This window comes from Mustela lutreola, chromosome 6, assembly GCF_030435805.1.
Source record: "Mustela lutreola isolate mMusLut2 chromosome 6, mMusLut2.pri, whole genome shotgun sequence".
Classification (NCBI taxonomy): domain Eukaryota; kingdom Metazoa; phylum Chordata; class Mammalia; order Carnivora; family Mustelidae; genus Mustela; species Mustela lutreola.
The window spans coordinates 93,106,373-93,125,377 of NC_081295.1; the positions used below are offsets into that span (position 1 = coordinate 93,106,373).

General features: G+C 47.5%; 1 protein-coding gene across 2 annotated transcripts in view; it reads right to left on the minus strand.

Annotated features, from left to right (window-relative positions):
• Positions 1 to 19,005, minus strand: part of CLIC5 (chloride intracellular channel 5) — a 163,729-nt gene that overhangs the window by 89,395 nt on the left and 55,329 nt on the right. The window contains exon 1 of one of the 2 annotated variants that reach the window (XM_059178147.1): positions 16,812 to 17,218. The exons of the other annotated variant lie outside the window; for it this stretch is intronic. Within the exon in view, the coding sequence (XP_059034130.1) occupies positions 16,812 to 16,874 (63 nt within the window). The 5' untranslated portion in view covers positions 16,875 to 17,218. Of the gene's footprint in view, positions 1 to 16,811; positions 17,219 to 19,005 lie in introns of those variants that run through there. 2 annotated transcript variants of the gene reach the window in all.

Genomic DNA, 19,005 nt, shown 5'->3' on the forward strand with positions numbered 1-19,005 from the left:
TATAAAAGGAAATTTCCTGAAATTCTAATTTTTCCATTGCCATTGTCAACTAATAAGTTCACATATCTATTTTAAAGTAAGTGAGCAAAACACGTTTTGGACAAAAGAACACCATCAGCATATTTAACACTTTCTGGATCTGGTCACCAGGATTGGCAAGATTTTATTAAACAAACAATCAATCTCTGAGAAACTCCTTGAGGATTTGACAAATGTTTAGGTCTCACAACAACTCATGGGGGATGTGGAAGTAAAGGTTAGTGCAACTGCCTTCAAATGCCTTATGGCCCAGTTTTGTTGTAACTTAAACCAAATATGATGCCTGAGCACATAAACTCCTGTGTGAGCTATAGCAACCCCAGGACACAGGAGAGCCCTTCCCTTGCTCCTCTGAGTATCTCCAGCATGGCAAAAGCACAGCCTCATTTTAACACATTTCTAACCTTAACAAACCCTTCATGTAATAGGTACTGACCAATTTAATGTCTTCCATGAAATAATCTTTCCACAAGAAGATTAAAATAACAGTCCGCGAGAGTGGGAACAGCTTTGCTGTTAGCAATCGTTAGCTTTGCTAACCATTGCTACTGTGTAATAAACACCTACTGTGTGCCCAAGATTACATGCTAGGTCCAAATACATGGATTCTTTCCACATCAAACCCTATGGAAGTCCTCCGACCTCCCATCATCAAGGGCACCTGGATGGCTCAGTCCATTATGTGTCTGACTCTTGGTTTCAGCTCAGGTCACGATCTCACATGTCTTGGGATCCATCCTTGCATCAGGCTCCACGCTCAGCAGAGAGTCTGCTTGAATATTCTCTCCCTCTGCCCCTCCCCTTACTCATGCATGTGTTCCCTCCCCAAATAAATAAATAAATCCTTAAGTAAATAAATACATCCTTCATGGGTAGTTCACCACTACTCTCAAGGTATCTGTTGTTCTGTTTGACAACTCTGAATGCAACGAAGTTCTTTCATAGGTTAAATTAAAATCAGTCCCCTTCCTACTTAAAACTTAAAATCAGCCCTCAGCACTCACCCTTGGGATTGACCCATAAGTTTACTTTCTTCTCCATGCAGTTGATGGAAAGCAGGGTGCATGCTCAGTAGATGTCCTCACTAGGGTTCCATCTTCAGGACAGGTTGAGAGGGGAATCAGAAGGCTGGGGATAAGGCTTTTGGGTAACCATCTGAAATGCTGTTCCTCAGTCACTCGTATTTCACTGGGACTGTATTACCCAACTCCACGTCTAGTGAGAGGGGAAAGAAGCAGATGAATTTGGGCAAGCGAGAGAAGGCAACCATGTTGGGTGCCACAGGAAGCACCACACAGCTCGCTGAGGGCGCGGCTGGTTCTCCTGGACCCTCAGCCACGACCATGTCAGCTCTTGGCATGCGTCCATCTGCTCACCCGCTCAGAAGACAATGACAGCACACTGCCATGTGTATCAAGTGCCTTTTTAATTTGTTTGTATGACCTTGGGATATGGATGGTGAACAACATCCAAGTCTGCTACAGTATTCAGAAGGGGAAGAAGAGGAAGTCATAGAGAGGCCCTGAGGTGGTCAGGGAACACTATCCCTTTCCCCCCATACACCACGCAGCCTGCCCTGGCCTCTGGGCACTGCTTCAGGGAGGTGGTAGGCTAAGAACACTTAGGAGCTATGGGACTTCAGTTAAGCCACTTAACCCCTGGTGCCTCAGTTTCCTCATCTACACCACAGGGCTATAAGTAGTAGTATTATTATGCAATGTAAAGCAGTTAGGAAGCATGTAGTAAGCACTTAATAAATGTTAGTTAATGTTACTATTCTTCACTCTTGTGGAGGCTCTGGGATTATGGTAACTTGTTTTCACTCAGTGAAAAGGCTACCCTTTGGCAACACTAAAGGGCATGGGGAGGGTGGAAAACGACTTCCTCCATGTGATTGGCTTTACCCCAGCCTACCCCAGGCTGGCCCGGTGAGTCAGATAATTCCACATCCCTGGATGTACATTTGGAACAGACTTTATTAAAATCACCCCCAAAGAATTTACTGAAGTTATAAAATAAATACTCTGTGTTAAATATCCTAATAGGACATTCTAAGGTTTTATCACTGATGTCCTAGGATCTGTAAGACTTCAGAGAAGATTCTGTTGTGCAATTTTTTTTTTTTTCCCTAAAGAAATACTGATAGGGATTCCTTGTTGCAAACCACAGAAAGCAGAACAGGAATTGGTCCAGAAAGTCAGTTCCTGGCTTCTGCTGTGAAGAAGCATGTCCTGCGCGGTGCAGGGACACAGGGGAGAATAAATGTGGGCTCTGCATGTCAGTATTGAAATCGGCTGAAAGTATTCTCCAGTACATAAGCATATGAATAATGAGTCCAAGTGCCCTTTATCAAGACTTGTTGGCATTGGAAAGAACCAATTTTCTGCCAGATCCCAGTATCTGAGACTGCTGAGAGAAACGTCCTGAGTATGAGGAAATGAGGCATGCACACACATTTACACTCATGCACACACGCACACACACACGCACACACAAACATGCACACTCACAATACAATTGGCTAATGGGAAAGTTAATCAAAATAAGTAAACAACAGCCAGAGACCATAAGTGGATTCCATGAATGTACACAGTTGGGAGTTGAGGCCAGGATCCAGCAGGCCTAGGAATGCAGTCCCACCTTTGTCATAGCTGAAAAATTCCCCAGAGAGGCCAAGTGTCTCCGTCAAGAGCACAGGGGAGTCAAAGGCATAAAGTGCCTAACGTAGTTTGCTGTTACGAACATTTGCCTCAGAAGACAACATTCTCCTTCCTCGGGAAATCAGCCTCCTGGAGCAGCTGAGGCCTCACAGACCCACCCGAACCGCTTACCTATCTCCCTCAGTGTGCAAAACTAGTTTGGCGATGTCATTGTTGTATTTTCACACAGTGACATCCCAAGGTCCCTGTCCCAGTGCACAGATGCCCGAGCCCCACCCAGAGACGCAGCACGTGGCAGTGAGTGGCATGTGGCTCAGTACACAGTAAAATCCAAGGACCCATTTTCAAGTTGACAGGGACCTCAGCTCCCCTTTCATCCAACCCCCATGTTTTAGAATTGAAGAAACCCAAACAACCAGTCCAAAGTAAGAGGCTGCCAGAAAGCAGAAGCAAAAACCAAGTTCCCTGAGCTCCACTGTATTGCTCTGTTACTCAACGAGTATTGAGTGAATGTGGGATAAATGCAGATATACATGTATTATTTAGCAATAGCATGACTGGAGCATACAGTGTATACCCAACACCACATGCTCAACATGTGGTTATAACATAGAGTATGTATGATACATGCGACCTCTAGACGTAAACATATCAAGATGGTGGCGCACAGACTCCCTTATAGGAAACAGCCAGCCCTGAGGAGAGGATCCACTTCATCTCTGACTTCAAGGTAACCACTGTCAGCTGGTTACTGCTCCTATTTGCTTGGACCCAACTAAAGTAAATTAGCACCAAGCCCAGAGAGCAGAGCCATGACAAGAGTGACATTCATCTTCCATCCCTGGCTCCTCACAAACTCTCCTTTCCCTATGTCACACACCCTTCATCAACTCAGTGCGCTGAAAACCTCTCCTTTTCTCTCCTTGACTGATGTCTGGTTACACATTGGGAGGTCCTCCTTCCCTCCAAAGTGTTAGCCAGCCACGCATTCCCACCAAGGGCCATTTATCTCGCACTCTGGAATGAAAGGTACCTCGCCCTTGATCATGTAATTCTTGGCACCCAGGTAGAAAAATGCTTTCAGAAGAGCATCAGGCTGAGATAAGGTGCAAATAGCCCTTTGAGGGGACCTAAAGTGGGAGACGGGGCAGCAGGGCGTCCTCCACAGCTGTTCTCAGTGGTGTCAAGAGAAATTCCTACAGTTTTGATAGGGGTGGAGAACCTGGGTTCCCTTCATCATCTGCCCCTTCCAGAATCTTCCCTGGCAGCAGGGGAAGAGGTAAATGGCCTCCTCCTCCTTCTCTGTCTCAGCCTGGCTGGAACTCTTGTTTCATGTCTCACCTCTGAACCGAGTCCCAAGTCCTTCCCTGATGTGTTGTAAAACAAGGCTTAATGCCTTCTGGATACCTGGTCCCCTTGCTTGGAGCTGCCATGGCCTTGCAATTTGCCCTTGGGTCACAGTCCTCCTGCCTGCCCAGCGTGCCCTGCACTCTCCATTCCCAGGCTGCAATTTCCACAAGGGTCCAACTGTGCCTGGCTTCTGCAGCTTATTCCCTAACGGAGCCATGCCTGGCATCTGATCAACCTCGATAAAGAGCTGCCACATGGGAAAGAGTATTTCAAGAACTTTGACTTTGATTTTGTTATTTTTATTCATTAATGTACACTGAAAATTGTGGTTGGTATCCCAGCTCTACCACATTCCGTGACCCCATGGTAAGAAGTAAACCTTTCAAGCCCCGGATTTCCCAATACACCTACCCCATGGCACCGTGGCCACAGGGATGCTGAATTAAACAGGGCAGTTAGCACCATGTGTGGAGCAGAGCACATGCTCAAAAAATTGTATTTTGCATAGTGCCTATTATATTTTGCTCTTTGCTACCTTCAACCATATAGTGTGTCTCAGAATGATTCAGAAAGGCCCTAGCATCAGTGGGGCTGGGCTGTCACATGGTGAACCTCAGCCAGTAGTTCTATTCTCCATGCTGCTTGCTGTGTGGCATTATAAAATCCTAACCTCTCTGGACCTCAATGTCCCATACCATGCTCCTTGAAAGCTCCTGGAATCCCATTAAGACTCATGGAATTCACTGAATTCCACAAATAACATGGCTTATTTTCTTTCAAATAATTATTTTATCTTTATAATGCCATGGAACATTGTAATTTTTTTATTTTTTTTAAATTTTATTTATTTTTTAATTTCTTTTCAGTGTACATTGTAATTTTTTTTTATTGTGGGACTCTACCATCAATCTGTGATTGAGTCTGGTTCTCAGTAGTGGAGTAAGGGCTGACTGGAACACACTCCAGGTTTCTTTCAAACCAAGGGCTTTAGCCTTGCAAAGATGAGTTTCAAAGCTTACCCTAGAACCCTAAGACACTTTGGTCAGTACCCTGCTCTTGGATAAACTGGCAAGGGGACAAAGTCTGCCCCTCGTAGTCACCCCCACATCACACAGCAGGCACCATTCACTCCTTGCCCTGACAAACACCTAGCACTCAGTGCCCAGGGCACACGGAGAGACCCCTGGTCTCTCTCCACACTGGCTTCTGATCCTCCTCCTCTTGCTGCCTGACCTGATAAGTAATCCTAGCTAATGTAGCATCTGGCAACCCAGCGTCCATGTGTAGCCTGTTCCGGCTTACAACTATATATATAAAGGGCCTTTGGGGGCCATGCCTTAAACCAAGGGGTTGATGCTCCTGTGGCAGAGAAGTAGAGAGGAGAGTTGAGAACAGGTGGGTCTTTAGGTGGCTCTAAAGCCTTTACCTGGTATTTACCTAACCGCAGAGCTCTGACTTGACCTTGGATTGTTCTTGTGACTCACAGAGAATTTAGGAAAAACAAAGCCTTACATATCCTACTGTAGGTTTAGTACACTTTGTCTTCGCCAGCTGGGAGGTAGGGGGGGAAATGAGGTAACAGAGAGAACATGACGCTCAGGGGTGGGGTCTGCAGCCCGTCCCATCGTGTCCTAGCGCTGTGGCCTCCGTCAGAGGACACACCTTCTCTGAGTGGCAGGTTTCTTATCCGCAAACTGGGAGTAAGAACAGGACGGAGTCGAGGTAAGCAAGGGATTCAGACTAGGACACAGTCACGGCTATTATTACTCACCTTCCAAACTGACTGTCTGATTTGCAGAAGCGCAGAGACAGCCAGTGCACCCAAGAGGACTAGAGAGTGAGGGCGGGGTTCTCTACCTCCAAGTTAAGTCTGTTTCCCTCCATTGCCCACACCCATTGGCCCCCTGTCATTTTCTCAATCTCTTCCCCAACATCTTCTATTTCAAGCACCTTCTGATCTGGAGATGAGGACAAGCAGTTGGGGAAAACAAAACAAAACAAAAGCCAGAAACGTGCCTGTTTTTACGATTGCATGAGGCACAGAGCAGATTCTAAAGGCATGGGCCAACATGTAAGGTGACCAAGATACTATGTTCATTGGGGTCCCCTGAGGACAGCTGGAAGACCCACTGCCCCCCTCAAATTTCTCTTCCACATTTGTGTATCACAGGGCCTTAAATGCCCACCTTAGATTCACTTCTCTGGGTTCTGGATATTCACATGGACCCTCGTGAATTTACAGGCCATGTTCCCATAATGGACTGTGCATCAGAATCACGGGGCACTAGTGAATTACAGACGTCTGGGACTCCATCCCCTGAACACTCTGACTCATGAGTTAGTGCTGGAGTTTGGAAAGTGTCCCCATGGTTCCTAGGATCATGCAGGGCCGAGCAGCCCTGTTCTGGGGGGGACTGTCCAGCTCTGGAGTCAGGATCTCCGGGTTTCTCCCTCTCTTGTGATGAACAACACGGTATGCAGTGCCCAGTAAGCACCTTGTCTGTGATGAAGATGAAGTCTCTTTCTTCCTCCAAGGGGCAGGGTGTGAGGATGAAATCAGGGAAGAGGCTTGCCAATGCATCAGCAAGTGTCGGACACCTAAGGAACCATTTTCAGGGAGCGGGGAAAAGAAGGTCGGGAGAGAGTGCTGGCCTGGCTGGAGTGTCTTCAATACCAGGCTGAAGCGATGAACTTGATCTAGCCCGTAGAGGAATGGGTGTGATAAAGTATTCAAGGAATATTAAGCTAATGACATCAAGCCTGGCACACAGGAGGGGAGACAGGCTGCAGGCAGGTGTGATGAGGTAACGTGGTGGTAAGAAACAAGGAAATAAATCATTTTTATGGTGGAGAATGATAAGTTGTTCACCAACCTTCTCTCCTTTTTCCTAGGAGCACAGCTAGATGATACTTGAGTTCTGGACTATGGAAAACAGGGGACAATGATTTGGCCACTTTCTGTCACAGACCTTGCAAACCTTCCAGATGATCCCCCACCTTCCATCTCCCCCGTGTGCTGGCAAACATAGAGTCCCACAGAGGAGCTGGCAGCCCTAGGGGGCAGCAAGCCTAGCGGGGAAGGAGGCTAAGCAGGGAAAACCATTCACTCAACACACTCTGAGCTATTAGGTGAACAAGTTCATGGGCTGGGGTTTCAGTGGGGGCACACACTGACCAATGAAATGCCTCCGTGGAAACTCCAGCTTAAAAAGGAGATTCCTGTTTCTTTGGTCCCTGATAATATCCTGCCACACAGAGCAGATCTCTGCGATGCTCCTTAAGTACCCACCTGAGGGGAAGTCACATAACTTTGCCTGCCGCACCCCCCTCTCCCAGAGTCCTGTGGTCAAGCCCTGCCCAGAACTCTATCCCCACAGGAAAAGCATAAGGCAAAAAACCACAGATAAGTGGGTCCTTTAGTCTCTAAGACCAATTACACCATGGATCCTGGATTTTATGATGTGACTAACAAAATGCTTACAGCACCCAAATGTGAAAATGAATAAAAAGCCAGTGAGATTGACCCCCACCCACATGCTATATGCACTCCCTGGACCTCTCTGCTCCTTGTCTGCACTGGGTAGCAGAGGCGTATGTTTAGGAGAGAGGAACCTTGAGCTGAATCAAGAAAAGTATATCTGTTGCCATGACAACCTCCCCAACTGAATTTTTAAGCAATAGTAACTGGGACATGGTTTTCACTTCCTCTGCCTTCTAGGTAATGGGTTCCCAGTTGGACTTCATTCACGATACATCCTTCCTCCACCTTTTGTGTCATTTCTCCAGCCTGATACTCGTTGCTTTCCTCCTCACCATAGAATAACGATGATCAGAAGAGGAAAACACCAACTTAAGGTCCGTAGGGGTTGATACAGCGGGTAGGGTAACCAGCACCAAATTTCTACACACACAGCCCATGGGGGGCCCAAGACACACCGCGAAGACCTCCTATTTCGATCTCCTCAGACGCAACATGGGCAGGCACACCAGCTGCAGACAACAAAGTACTTTCTTCTCCCTTAAAATATAATTGCCCACAAGCCAGTGGTATGCATGCAACCGTCGACATTGTAAATAAGTGTCCAAATCTCTTGACCTGCCCTCAGAAGGGCCTCATGATCGGACCCCAACTTATATTTGTCACCTTCCCGCTTCTCTTCACACTCTGTCACAGCCACACTGAACTCAGTCCTTCCGGGACACCTGGTATCTCCTGCCTCTGAGCGACTGTTCCCATAGTTCCCTTCGTTCAAGACATTACATATATTTCCCTCAGTCTCTGCGTCTTCATTAGCTTTGCCAGATTCTCTTGTGCCTCATTCCTCCCCCACAAATGGGCATTTCCTGAGCACAGGCCTTATCTCCTCATTTCTTCGTGCTCCCTCCTCCTCTTCCAGGAACTTATTCCTTCAACTGCAGCTCTGAGCAGAACTTCAAACCCACACCCCTCGCCATGGCCTTCCCATCATTCTGAGTGTGGCTTTTCCAGCATTCTGGTGGACATCTGCCCTTGACTGACCTGCCATCATCTCAAACAAAACACTTGTAACACCAGAAGATTATTCACATTAACAACTACTCTTTTTTTAAATATATTTTATTTATTTATTTATTTGGCAGAGATCACAAGGAGGCAGAGAAGAGAGGCAGGCAGAGAGAGGGAGAAGCAGGCTCCCTGCTGAGCAGAGAGCCCAATGAGGGGCTCAATCCCAGGACCCTGAGATCATGACCTGAGCCGAAGGCAGAGGCTTAACCCACTGAGTCACCCAGGTGCCCATCAACTACTCTTGTCCTCTTTGTCCTATCATAGATTCATAGGGTTTCAGGTTAAAATGAACCTGAAAAAGGTTAAGCTCAAGCCCACTTAGTTTATCTGCACTCAGTCCAATCACAACACCTTAGACAATCATGGTCAAGCCCATCCATGGTGTCGATAAAATCAGGGAAGAGACTCACCAAATATGGAAACCAGTCTCTTAGGAGATGAATTTACCATGATATCACTGAATCCTAAGTGTCAACATCCCTCACATATCCACACCTTTTTCTTTCAAAGCCTGTGCCCTATTTTGTTCTCACATCACTGTCCCACAGCATATCTCTCCTTTTAGCCCTACTTCGAGCTCATGAGGACCACCTCACAAGGAACACTCGAGAATCCTCTTCATGACCTCTTCCTCAAGGCTTTCCTTCTGACATGGTCACGGCGAGAGCAACAGCAAACACAGAGCAGCTCACATTTTACTCACTTCTCTTCCTGAAAGCCATACAGCCATGAATCCTAAAAGGTTAGACTGTGAATTTTATCTGCTAAGAGGAGTTCAGACTAAATGACTTCTAAGAGGGTTCTCCAAGGAAAAAAACTCTATGATTTCTTTTAACCCCATTTTACAAAAAGGAAATTTGCTTTTAAAGACAGTCACACACCCAAAACTGTGGCTGTGCCAGAATTGGGAGTTTGGGGCTTCTTGCTTCAAGTTCATGAGTCTGTGCACCCCATCAGGCAATGCCGCATATGAACCTTTCCAAAGAGGAACTAAATCTAGGTCCCACCTGTGTAGAAACTTTTGTTTTTTTCCTATTTACCTATGATGGACCCAAAACCATTTACTTGCCATTCACAACCCTTCCCATTATTGGGTTGTTTTTTGTTTTTGTTTTTGTTTTCCTATCTTCTTTCCAGCTGCATCTCTCCATAGGCTGTTCTCTCCAGCCAACCTTAGCTACCCCCTGGGTCCTGAACAGCCTTACCTCATACTGTTGCTGAATCTGAATCTGATATGGTTGCCACTCTCTGAATCCTAATCATTTTTCCAAGCACAACTCAGGTCCCACCTCCCCTCAAAGTACACTTGGAAACGTCCTTCAGGCCATATGGGTCCCTGTACCTACACCCCTCACTTCATCTCCTGTCACTCATGAGGCACTGATGATTGCTTGAAGCTCTATCCTTAGCTGCAAGCTCATGGACTGTGGGCAACCTCCCCTCCTTGCTCTCCAGGCCCCCTCATCACTTTCCACAGATGATGGCTTCACAAACGTGGTTGGTAATTGGTTGATTGGTCGATTGACTAACTGTTTTCAATCCCTTAACACTCAAAGTTCTTTATCTTACTAATACCTCCTTCTTGCCTAACTTTTAAAAGTACTCGTCTCTCCAATGCCCTCACACAATATTACAAAGGAATAAAAGCAAGTTATGAAAGAAAGGTGCAATGCATTCCTTTCCTCCCCTTTTTTGGTTTACTTGTGGTCAATTCGGATGATTCATGCTAAGAAGTTTCTTGCCTCAGCCTTGCCCACCCAAAGAAATGCATGTTCCAAGGAAGGGCTGGATTTCATGCTGCCCTTTGGATGTCCCACTGTTTGTTTAGCTCTATTTACCCACGCTCGAGGCTAGTGGTTCTCAGTCTTTGATGAATCCCAGAACCACTCAGGGGTGGCTTCATGAGGAAACAGGCACCCAGGCCTTACCCAAATCCTCCTAAGTATGAAAATCTGGAGAAAGAGCATGAACAAGCCCATTTTAAGAAGTTATGCAGTGACTTTTTCACACCCCAGAGCTGAGCACCATTGGCCTAGCCACTGTTCCCCATGAGTGCTACACCAAATGTAATTAAAAGAACCTTCTCACGTTAGAAGAGAGTGCTTCTAGAAGCTAGAAGGATTTCTTTTTCCTAGGAAGGATTCATTTAACACTTGACAACAGGCTATCTATAGTCTTTATCCTTCAAGAACTTCACATCTCGGGACTAAGATACCCCTTGACCACATATATGTGTTTCCAACATAGATTACACTCAGGGAGCTGGCAGACAAATTGCCCAGTACTTGGAGTGCTCCCTCAGAATGCAAGCAGAGTCAGATCTAGGATGCCCTGGGTAGAGAGAACCTTCTTATCACTGACCCACATCTTCTGGAAAGCCATGCTTACCCACTTTGCTCCTTTGCTATTTCTAGTCCTCCAGCCCTGATGACAAAGACCAATGAGGATGTCTCCCATACGACAGTTTTTGAAAATACCAGCTATTGAGAGTCTGTTATGCTCTCAGCAAGACAATACCGTGGCTATGCAGAGCTAGAAGTTTGCAGGGAGGAATGGGTCCTCCTGAAATCAAAGGATGTGGACTCTAGAGCCTTCTTTCTCATCTACGGGCTGGAGTTATAGACATCTTCCAGTGAAGCCCGGCCCAGAGCCCAGTGACAGGAAAAGGAAGGAAGCCACCGAAATAACAAGGTCAGGGCGAATGTAGCCCCCCAGTGGTTTGAGGCCTCCTGGCCCTGCCCCCAAAGCTATGTGAGGGCTCCCTGGGATGAGAGAGGAGAGAGGAAAAAAACCCACAGGAGAAATTAACGTCCCTGGAGCTTGCAGAGCCCAACCACTGGCCAGGGATCTGCACCTCGCCTGCAGCCAGGCCAACCACATCATTCAGTCAGTGACCTCTGTGGGCCTCCAGCTCCCAGAGAAGCAGCTCCGCACACACAGTCAGAGCCAGTGATGGTCACACGGGGCTCCTGCTCGGAGACGAGTCTGAGTCCTATCCCAGTGACAAGGCAGGCACAGACAGGTTTGAGCCTGTGACTTCTCAGACACGCCAAGGAAGTGCAGTTCATGGTCTTGGCATCTCCCTAAGGAGGCTATACTGGGCCTACAGAAGAAGTTACATTTTTGCCGCAGATTCATACTTAACTTATTCTAGTGCTCACACCAACACCTCAAAACGTGTCCCACCATCATCAGCACAGCTCTGGTAAGAAAATTGGCAGAGAGCCACGGCAGCCTGTTCCAGCCCGCCCAGCTGGAAACCCACAGCCTGCTCCCTAAAGTGGGCCCTCTCCCACCATGCCTCCTGCTGTCACTAAAAGGGGCCCAGCACGTGGCAACAGAAAAGGAATCCAGATGAGAAGGTGTTTGCCAGATGGTCTAAATGGATGGAGTCTTTGCCCTGGCTGGAGAAAGGCAAGCTGGGGAAGCAAGAACTGTGGGCAGGGAGGCAGGAGCTGAGCGCGCTAACAGTAGGCTTCAACATCTGTAAACCCACTGCCCCTGCCACCAAACCTGAGGCATGCAGGAAAAGTCACACTCACAGACATGGCACGACGGGTGAACTTGTGTATTGGTTCCTGACCCCAACCCAAACCCGGACTCGTGAAAAAGAAAAACAGTTGCTTAATGTACTGAAGGGAACAGCAAAACCTAATGCTCCCACATTTAGGTGAGATGTCCAAGGGAACCAGGCAGCCAGCAGGCAGTGGGGATCTGAGAGGGAATGCCACAAGATTTGATCTGGAAGTCAGATGACTATACAATGGGTCACCACGACTTGACATGTGCTCTGCACCACTGTCAGAGCCTTCCAGATCACTCAATAAATAAAACAGCTAGTCATTTCCACCCAACAATCAGCAGGACTCCATTTTATTTTCCCCAAGCTGAATTGATGGTTATTTAACTAGACCGACCCCATGCACGGATGGTTCTGGAGTCCTGTGGATAGGGCTTCATAGTCCGTCAGCATCTGTTAACTGAGCACAGATAGGGTACAAGCTCTGTATCAACAACACTCCTGATCATGACGCCCTGAAGCTGTTAGAAATTCTGGGCACTAATTCCCTCTAGGACGGCTACCTATTTTAGCCATGGCAGACACTGCCTGCAGTCAGACTTGCCTCTGATCATGACTCAGTGGCTCTCTACCCGAACTGCACCCTGGAGTCACCTGGGTGGGGGTAAGAAATCTGGTTCTGGGTCTCCTTCCACCACCCCAAGGGATTTTCCTGTAATTGATCAAGAAGTAGCAGTCATCAGGAGTTCTTAAACCTTAAACCTCCCCCAAACAATCTAAATATGTAGCCAAAGTTGAGAACCACTGGTTTCTCTTGAAATTCACACCCCTGGCAGCAAGAGATATTTGCAACAACTTTGGTGGTGTTCTACTTCTTGGGTCCGAGGATGGGACTGGCTGTCCAGGAGTCAACACAGATGAACGGTTGATCTAACCTACTCAGCACATCCTGTATTTGTTTTTCCAAATCACTTTCTGTTTTGCTTTTACTTCCTTGCTCTTTCTTCTTTCTATAAACTACATTGGCTGCCACTGTCAACTGTCGAACCTGTTGTCTTCCCCTTACAATCAAAGTCCAAGCTGTACATGATCCCATTTATTTATTCTTGAAATAGCCTTGCAAGTGAGGAAGGAGGCAGGCTTTTGTTCCCTAGGGCAAATCAGGGGCCTGCAGATCAGGAAAGGTTTTATCTGCCATGGAATTCACATTGTTATTTTACTCATATGTGTTTATACCAATTTTCATTTACAAAGTACTTTCACCTCCTCTGGAATCCTCACAGCATGTCCGTGGAGACAGTATTCCCATAATCAGGGTGGCCACACATCCTGATTTGCCTGGGAACAATTCTTGGTGACACCTGCTGTCCCAGCCTAATTATTCATAACACCCCTTTTCACTCTCAAACTGAATGTCGTCGTCTGAGCCATAAAATATATGATCGCCATCATATAATTGTGGTTATTTATAACCATATAACCATCCTCTTGTTTTCAAGAGGAGGGTACTGAGGCTCATAGAACTTAAGTAATGTGTTCAGTCATGAGTTAATTAGAAGCGGGGACAAGACCCAAACTCATGTCCTGTGTCTCCAAGCCTCTGTCCCATCCATGGAGCCTCTTTGAAATATTATATCAGAGCTGAGTTACTCAAGACTTTCTCATTGGTGATGAAGAAACTAAAAATGTCACTACTAGCATTCCCTGGAAGGAGGGCAGAGCACAGCGGGCAGCGTTCTACGACAGTAGAATGGTTTAGTGAGGTATCAATGAACTTCCCAATTCAGCCAAAGAAGGTATAAGGCCTGACATACGGGTCTTTGGAAAAGAAAGAGGAAGAAATTCGGAGTCCAAACAGGAGCATTTGAGGAATGGATCTGAACATTATTTACAGCATACTTCTGAGCACAGGTGTTGTTCAACCGTCGAACGGGCAGAATCATCCTTCTTACTTCCCCAGGTTGTGACATGGGGCAGACTGTGGCTCACTGAACATCAGACAGCAGGAGCTCTCACGAACTCCCTGTGACTTGCATTTATATGTTTCCTTCATTTTTCGCAGAAGTGAACCAAGGCTAATACACAGGGAACGAGGTAAGGTATTTGAATGTGTTTCAGAAATTCTAAAATGCTGCCATTTATTATTATTATTGTTGTTATTATTATTATTATTATTATCAAGAGCACCAGCAGTAGTAGTCATAGTAGTTAACAGATGCTGATAAGCAGGTGATGTGGGATAGAATTGTGTATCCCTGAAACTCCCTGAGTGACCCAGGTTTTGAACGACATGCCCAGCATACCAGCTGGGTAGAGAGGAGGTCCCCTGAAGGAGGTGTTGAAAATGACACATCCCACTCTGGGTAGGGTCCCACCCGGCCAAGAGGCTTCCTAGAAACCAACCCACCCTGCTCAGCAGAAGATGCCTCAGGCCCCAGATGCCTTCAACAGGAAGGCCTTTCTCATGGGAATCACACAGCTAAGAGAAATGTCCAACTTTGGGAGGACCTGATTCTGTAGATCAGGCCCTTGTTTCCCTAAAATAAAACCATTTATAACCTGGGTGGGATCTTTACTTCACAACATTTTCGGCCTATGTGAGTCCCTGGAAACGGTAACTGCAACCCAGAACGTCAAACAAGAGGGGGGAAAAAATCAAGAGCTTTCCTATCAGCTTTTTGTCCCACAGTCAATCCAGTTTTTGAGTTAATCATGAAGGCCTGCCTGGCCATGGATCTCTTTCCTTTAAGACAAAACAACAACATGGGCATTTTAGGATTCTTTTAGGGGCCCTGGGGGCTATGCAGTGAGCTTTTTATATAAATGGAGAAAACCTTCAAAGCTGCCAACGAGGTTCCAAAGGTACAGGCAGAATCTGTCTCAGTGCCTAGTAGTGGGGCAAAGGGCTCCTTTGGCTCTAAAGAGTCAATTTGTGTTTCAAATAGCTTTCAGGAACTTGACACTATGAAACTACCTGCTCCCAGGAAATCTGAGAAAGTCCTAGAATAGCTTTCTTCAAGGAGAGCAGGGAAACTCATCGCTTTGTTAAAGCTCTCCCTGCTGGTTCCCTAGACCACAGACCTGGACACCACGGTCCAGAGCCCCCATTTCTGGCCCTCGGTCCAATGCTGCCAAACTTGCAAGAGGACATGACCTCTTTCATCACCCAGGTCTGCCAAAGGACCTGGTAATCCTGCCTAGAAGGGTCGCAAAAACCAAACGAGACAAAGGCCACCTTTGAGGGGAGAGAAATAGCCTTCGCAAAGCAAATGTCACTAAATGACAAGTGTGATTTCTATGGATAATTTTGAAAAATAAACCAAAGGACGTAACACCTGGCTGAAGAAAATGTAACAGACCTTTGTGGTAGGCTGGGCCAAGTGGGACAGACCACTTACAAGTGTAACATAAGTCACAACCTGAGGGGTTTATTTTTTTAGGCACCGAAAGATACCAAAACCAGAAGGTGGTTATCAAGGTTTCTGTAGGTCTTACACTTTTTTGTGACAATTTCTGTTTAATTAGCTTGGAATTCAGGGTAATTTACCCCCAAATAACATCTTTCCCACTCCAGGGAATACATATGCCTTTTAAGTGCACCCCAGGAGACCTCTAAAAGGTATCGAGGACTCCCCCCTTCTCAGTTACCTGGGCATTTCAGGAAAACTGCAGTGAAATGCTATTTTCCCCTTTGAGAAAAGTCCTGGAGCTCAGGCAGCCAGGGGACTCCCCTCCCCCAAGTCCTGGCGAGGCTTTCTGCACCGCCCAGGAGGCAACTCTCCTGCCGCCTCAGGTTTCCCAGCTTCTGCAGTGTGTCGGCCACAGCGAGGACTGATCAAATGTTTCTTTCTTACAATACACCACCGGGCGGACCCGGGAAACGCTGCCTCGCCGGCATCCATCCCTTTCCCTCCTACGGGTTGCAAACGAAGTGCAGCAGTGTTGAGGGAAGATTGTTTCACCCAGGGAGCAAGGCGACTTAACTTGGTTTGTTCCCTGTGCTCCTCCATCCCCTTCCGCCCCAAGTCCACCTGGGTTTCCCCCACTGCCCAACCCTTAGCATTTCCTGATACTACCCCGCGGAATCATGATTATGACAATAGTAATAATGTGGGCGAAAGGAGTGTTTGTTTTCTGCTTTGCAGGTCACAAAGCAAGAAACACCTTAGTTTCCTTCTGCTTTTCTTTGAAGTAGCTCTGAGCCGAAGAGAGAAAAGACCTTTGAAGAGATGTTATTTTTATTTTGTCAGAGAGAATTATATCCGTAAGGTTTCCTTTTCTTCCCGTCCCTCTCTTACCTCCCTGTGCCCTGCAATTTTAGAAGAAAGGTTCAGTGGTCCAGCCATGTGTCTGCCACCCCCTTATACCTCAAGATACCCTTCAAGACTCGCCAAAATCGCACCGGGCAGGGATCAGGACTGATCCACTGGCCCTGCAGCTGGTTTGACAAACTGCGGGTCAACAAGAAGACTGGCGGCCACCTGCCGGATTGCGCCTGACTCCCCGACATCCCGGAGCCCCGAAGCGAGGCTGTCCCGCTTGCAGGAAGGACACCCAAGGGAGCCCTAGGGCCGAGATGTCCTCCCTGGGGAGAGTCCAGTGTCCCAGCTCTGTCTGCGCTGGCACGTGAGCCCGCGCCGCAAGGAGCCCGACTGCTGGAGCGACAGGTGCAGCGAGCGCCTGGATGCCAACCTACCTTCACGAAGAGTTCGATCTCGGGGTCCCTGTCGTCCCCGTTAGCTGTCGCCGAGTCCGTCATGCCTTCGGCGCCCGGGGCCAGCGTCCCGGGCCGAGGAGGCGCCACCTCTGCGGCGCCTGGGCCAGCCCTCTGCGCTCCTGCTCTGCGGGGCCCTTCTTGAGAGCGGCGCTTATTATTATTATTATTGTTGTTTTCAAACCTATTTCCCAAGCCGGGAACAGCAGTGTCTGAGAGATCAGTGTTCGGAGAGATCACATGCAAAGGAGGGAAGCCAGAGGGGACAGGGGGCAAGAGGGAAAGGTGGATTCAGGGATGGCAGCAGGTCCCCCGAGCAACAAGTGCCGGGCTGCAGGGAGGTGTCACAGGATCCGCGCTAGTCAGCGATCCCCGCGTCGCCGCCAACGCGCCCAAAATAGCCGGAGGCCGCGGGGCGGGGTCAGCCAGGGCGGGGCGGGGGGGGGAGGGGCACCCCGCCAGCGCGGCCCCTGTCCTGGCCCTGGCTCTGGCCCCCGCTCCGCCCCACCACCCCAGCCCAGCAGCGCCCCAGGCGCGGCCCAGTCGGACTGCCCCTGCCACCGATTCAGGGGGACCTTCTGGGAAAGGTACGGGGAGGGAGAAGGAGTCCAGGCGAAGAGGAAAAGAGGAGAGAAAAGATGGCTTTAAGTCTTAGGTTTCATTAATGATGCTTTAGCACCCTTCACTCCCCAGTTACTCCAAAACCAGCGTTCCCCCCCCCCAAAGCCCCTTCCTGACTTAGGGATGCTCAGAGTTGGGAGGAGCTTGGGGAGAGGACAGAGAAGGAGAGGATTCCCCCCACCCACCCCAAACAAGCCATCCACGTGCTGGGCAAATGGAGTAGGGCACCGGGGTGGGGATGGGCAGGGCTGGTGTGTGAGGTAGAGGGCTGAGCCCAACTGGCCAGATGCGTCCAAAGCCCAGGACCTGTGTCTTTCTCGTCTTCTGGGCTTGTTTTTCCCTCCCTTTCTTTCTCTGTTCTTTTCTTTCCTTCCCTTGCTTTCCTATTCTTACTTCTGTTCCCTGTTTTGCAGTGAAGTATGATACACATGTAGGAAAACGCAGGTAAATGCTCAGTTCAATGAACTGAAGCCACGCATGGAGCCCCAGACAAAGAAATAAAATGTTAGCTAGGAAGCTTTTCCTGTCTCTTCTCTTCCTTTCCTGCCCTTCCACACCACCCCCTCCATCCCTGTAACCATTATCCTGACCTGTAACAACGCAGGTTAGTTTTGCCTGGAATCTTACAGTAAAGGCTGTAAATACTCCTTGATGTCTGGCTTCCTTTGCTCATCATGACATTTGTGAGATTCATTGATTCTGTTGTGTGTAGTTGTAAATCATCCCTTTTCATGGCCACATTTATGTATCCATTTTTCAGGTGATGGACATATGCATAGCTTCCAGTTCACCACTACTGTAGATACTGCTGTTAAGAGCATTCTATCAAGCATCCTTGGGTAATACAAGGACACTTCTCTGTGGGCATATACTTATAAGTGGAATTTTTAAGTCATAGAGTATGAGAATATTCTTCTTGAATCAACAATGCTAGACGGTTTTCCAGAGCAGTTGTACCAATTTGCATTTCTACCTTTCACTTCATTTAAAAATAGGTACTAAATCTTTGGCATCTGAAATCTGGTCAGTTTTGGTTTGTTTTCTCTGCCTTCTCTTTGCTTGTCCTGTTTGTGTTCTGGCTTGCCTTGCTCACAGATATGTATGTATTTCACAGCTTTGTAAGAAAAAATTTAATCACTTAATAATAAAAACAGGTAATAGTTCTTAGTATGTACCAGACAAAAATGCTCAGCACTGTACACCTTTACTTGTTGAGTCTTTACAAATAAGGCTATTATCCCAGTGTTCAAGGTGGGGAAACAGAGGCTTAAAATATTTCAATAACTTGTCCCTGGACATCCAGCTAGAAAATGGTGGATTTGAACACAGAAAGAGTGAGCCTGTTCTTTCAACTACTCTACTAACTGCCTCTTTCCAACTTAGCGCACACTGGGTAAGTCACTTTGAAGAAACAAAGACACTGTCCTGGTCTGAATGGAGATTAAGATCCATTTCCGGGTAACTGTCACACGGAAGGAAGACGAAGCTTATCACATGAGTTGGGCAGATGGAGGAGCTCTATCAGTCAGCATGGAGGCAGACCATTCAACACAGC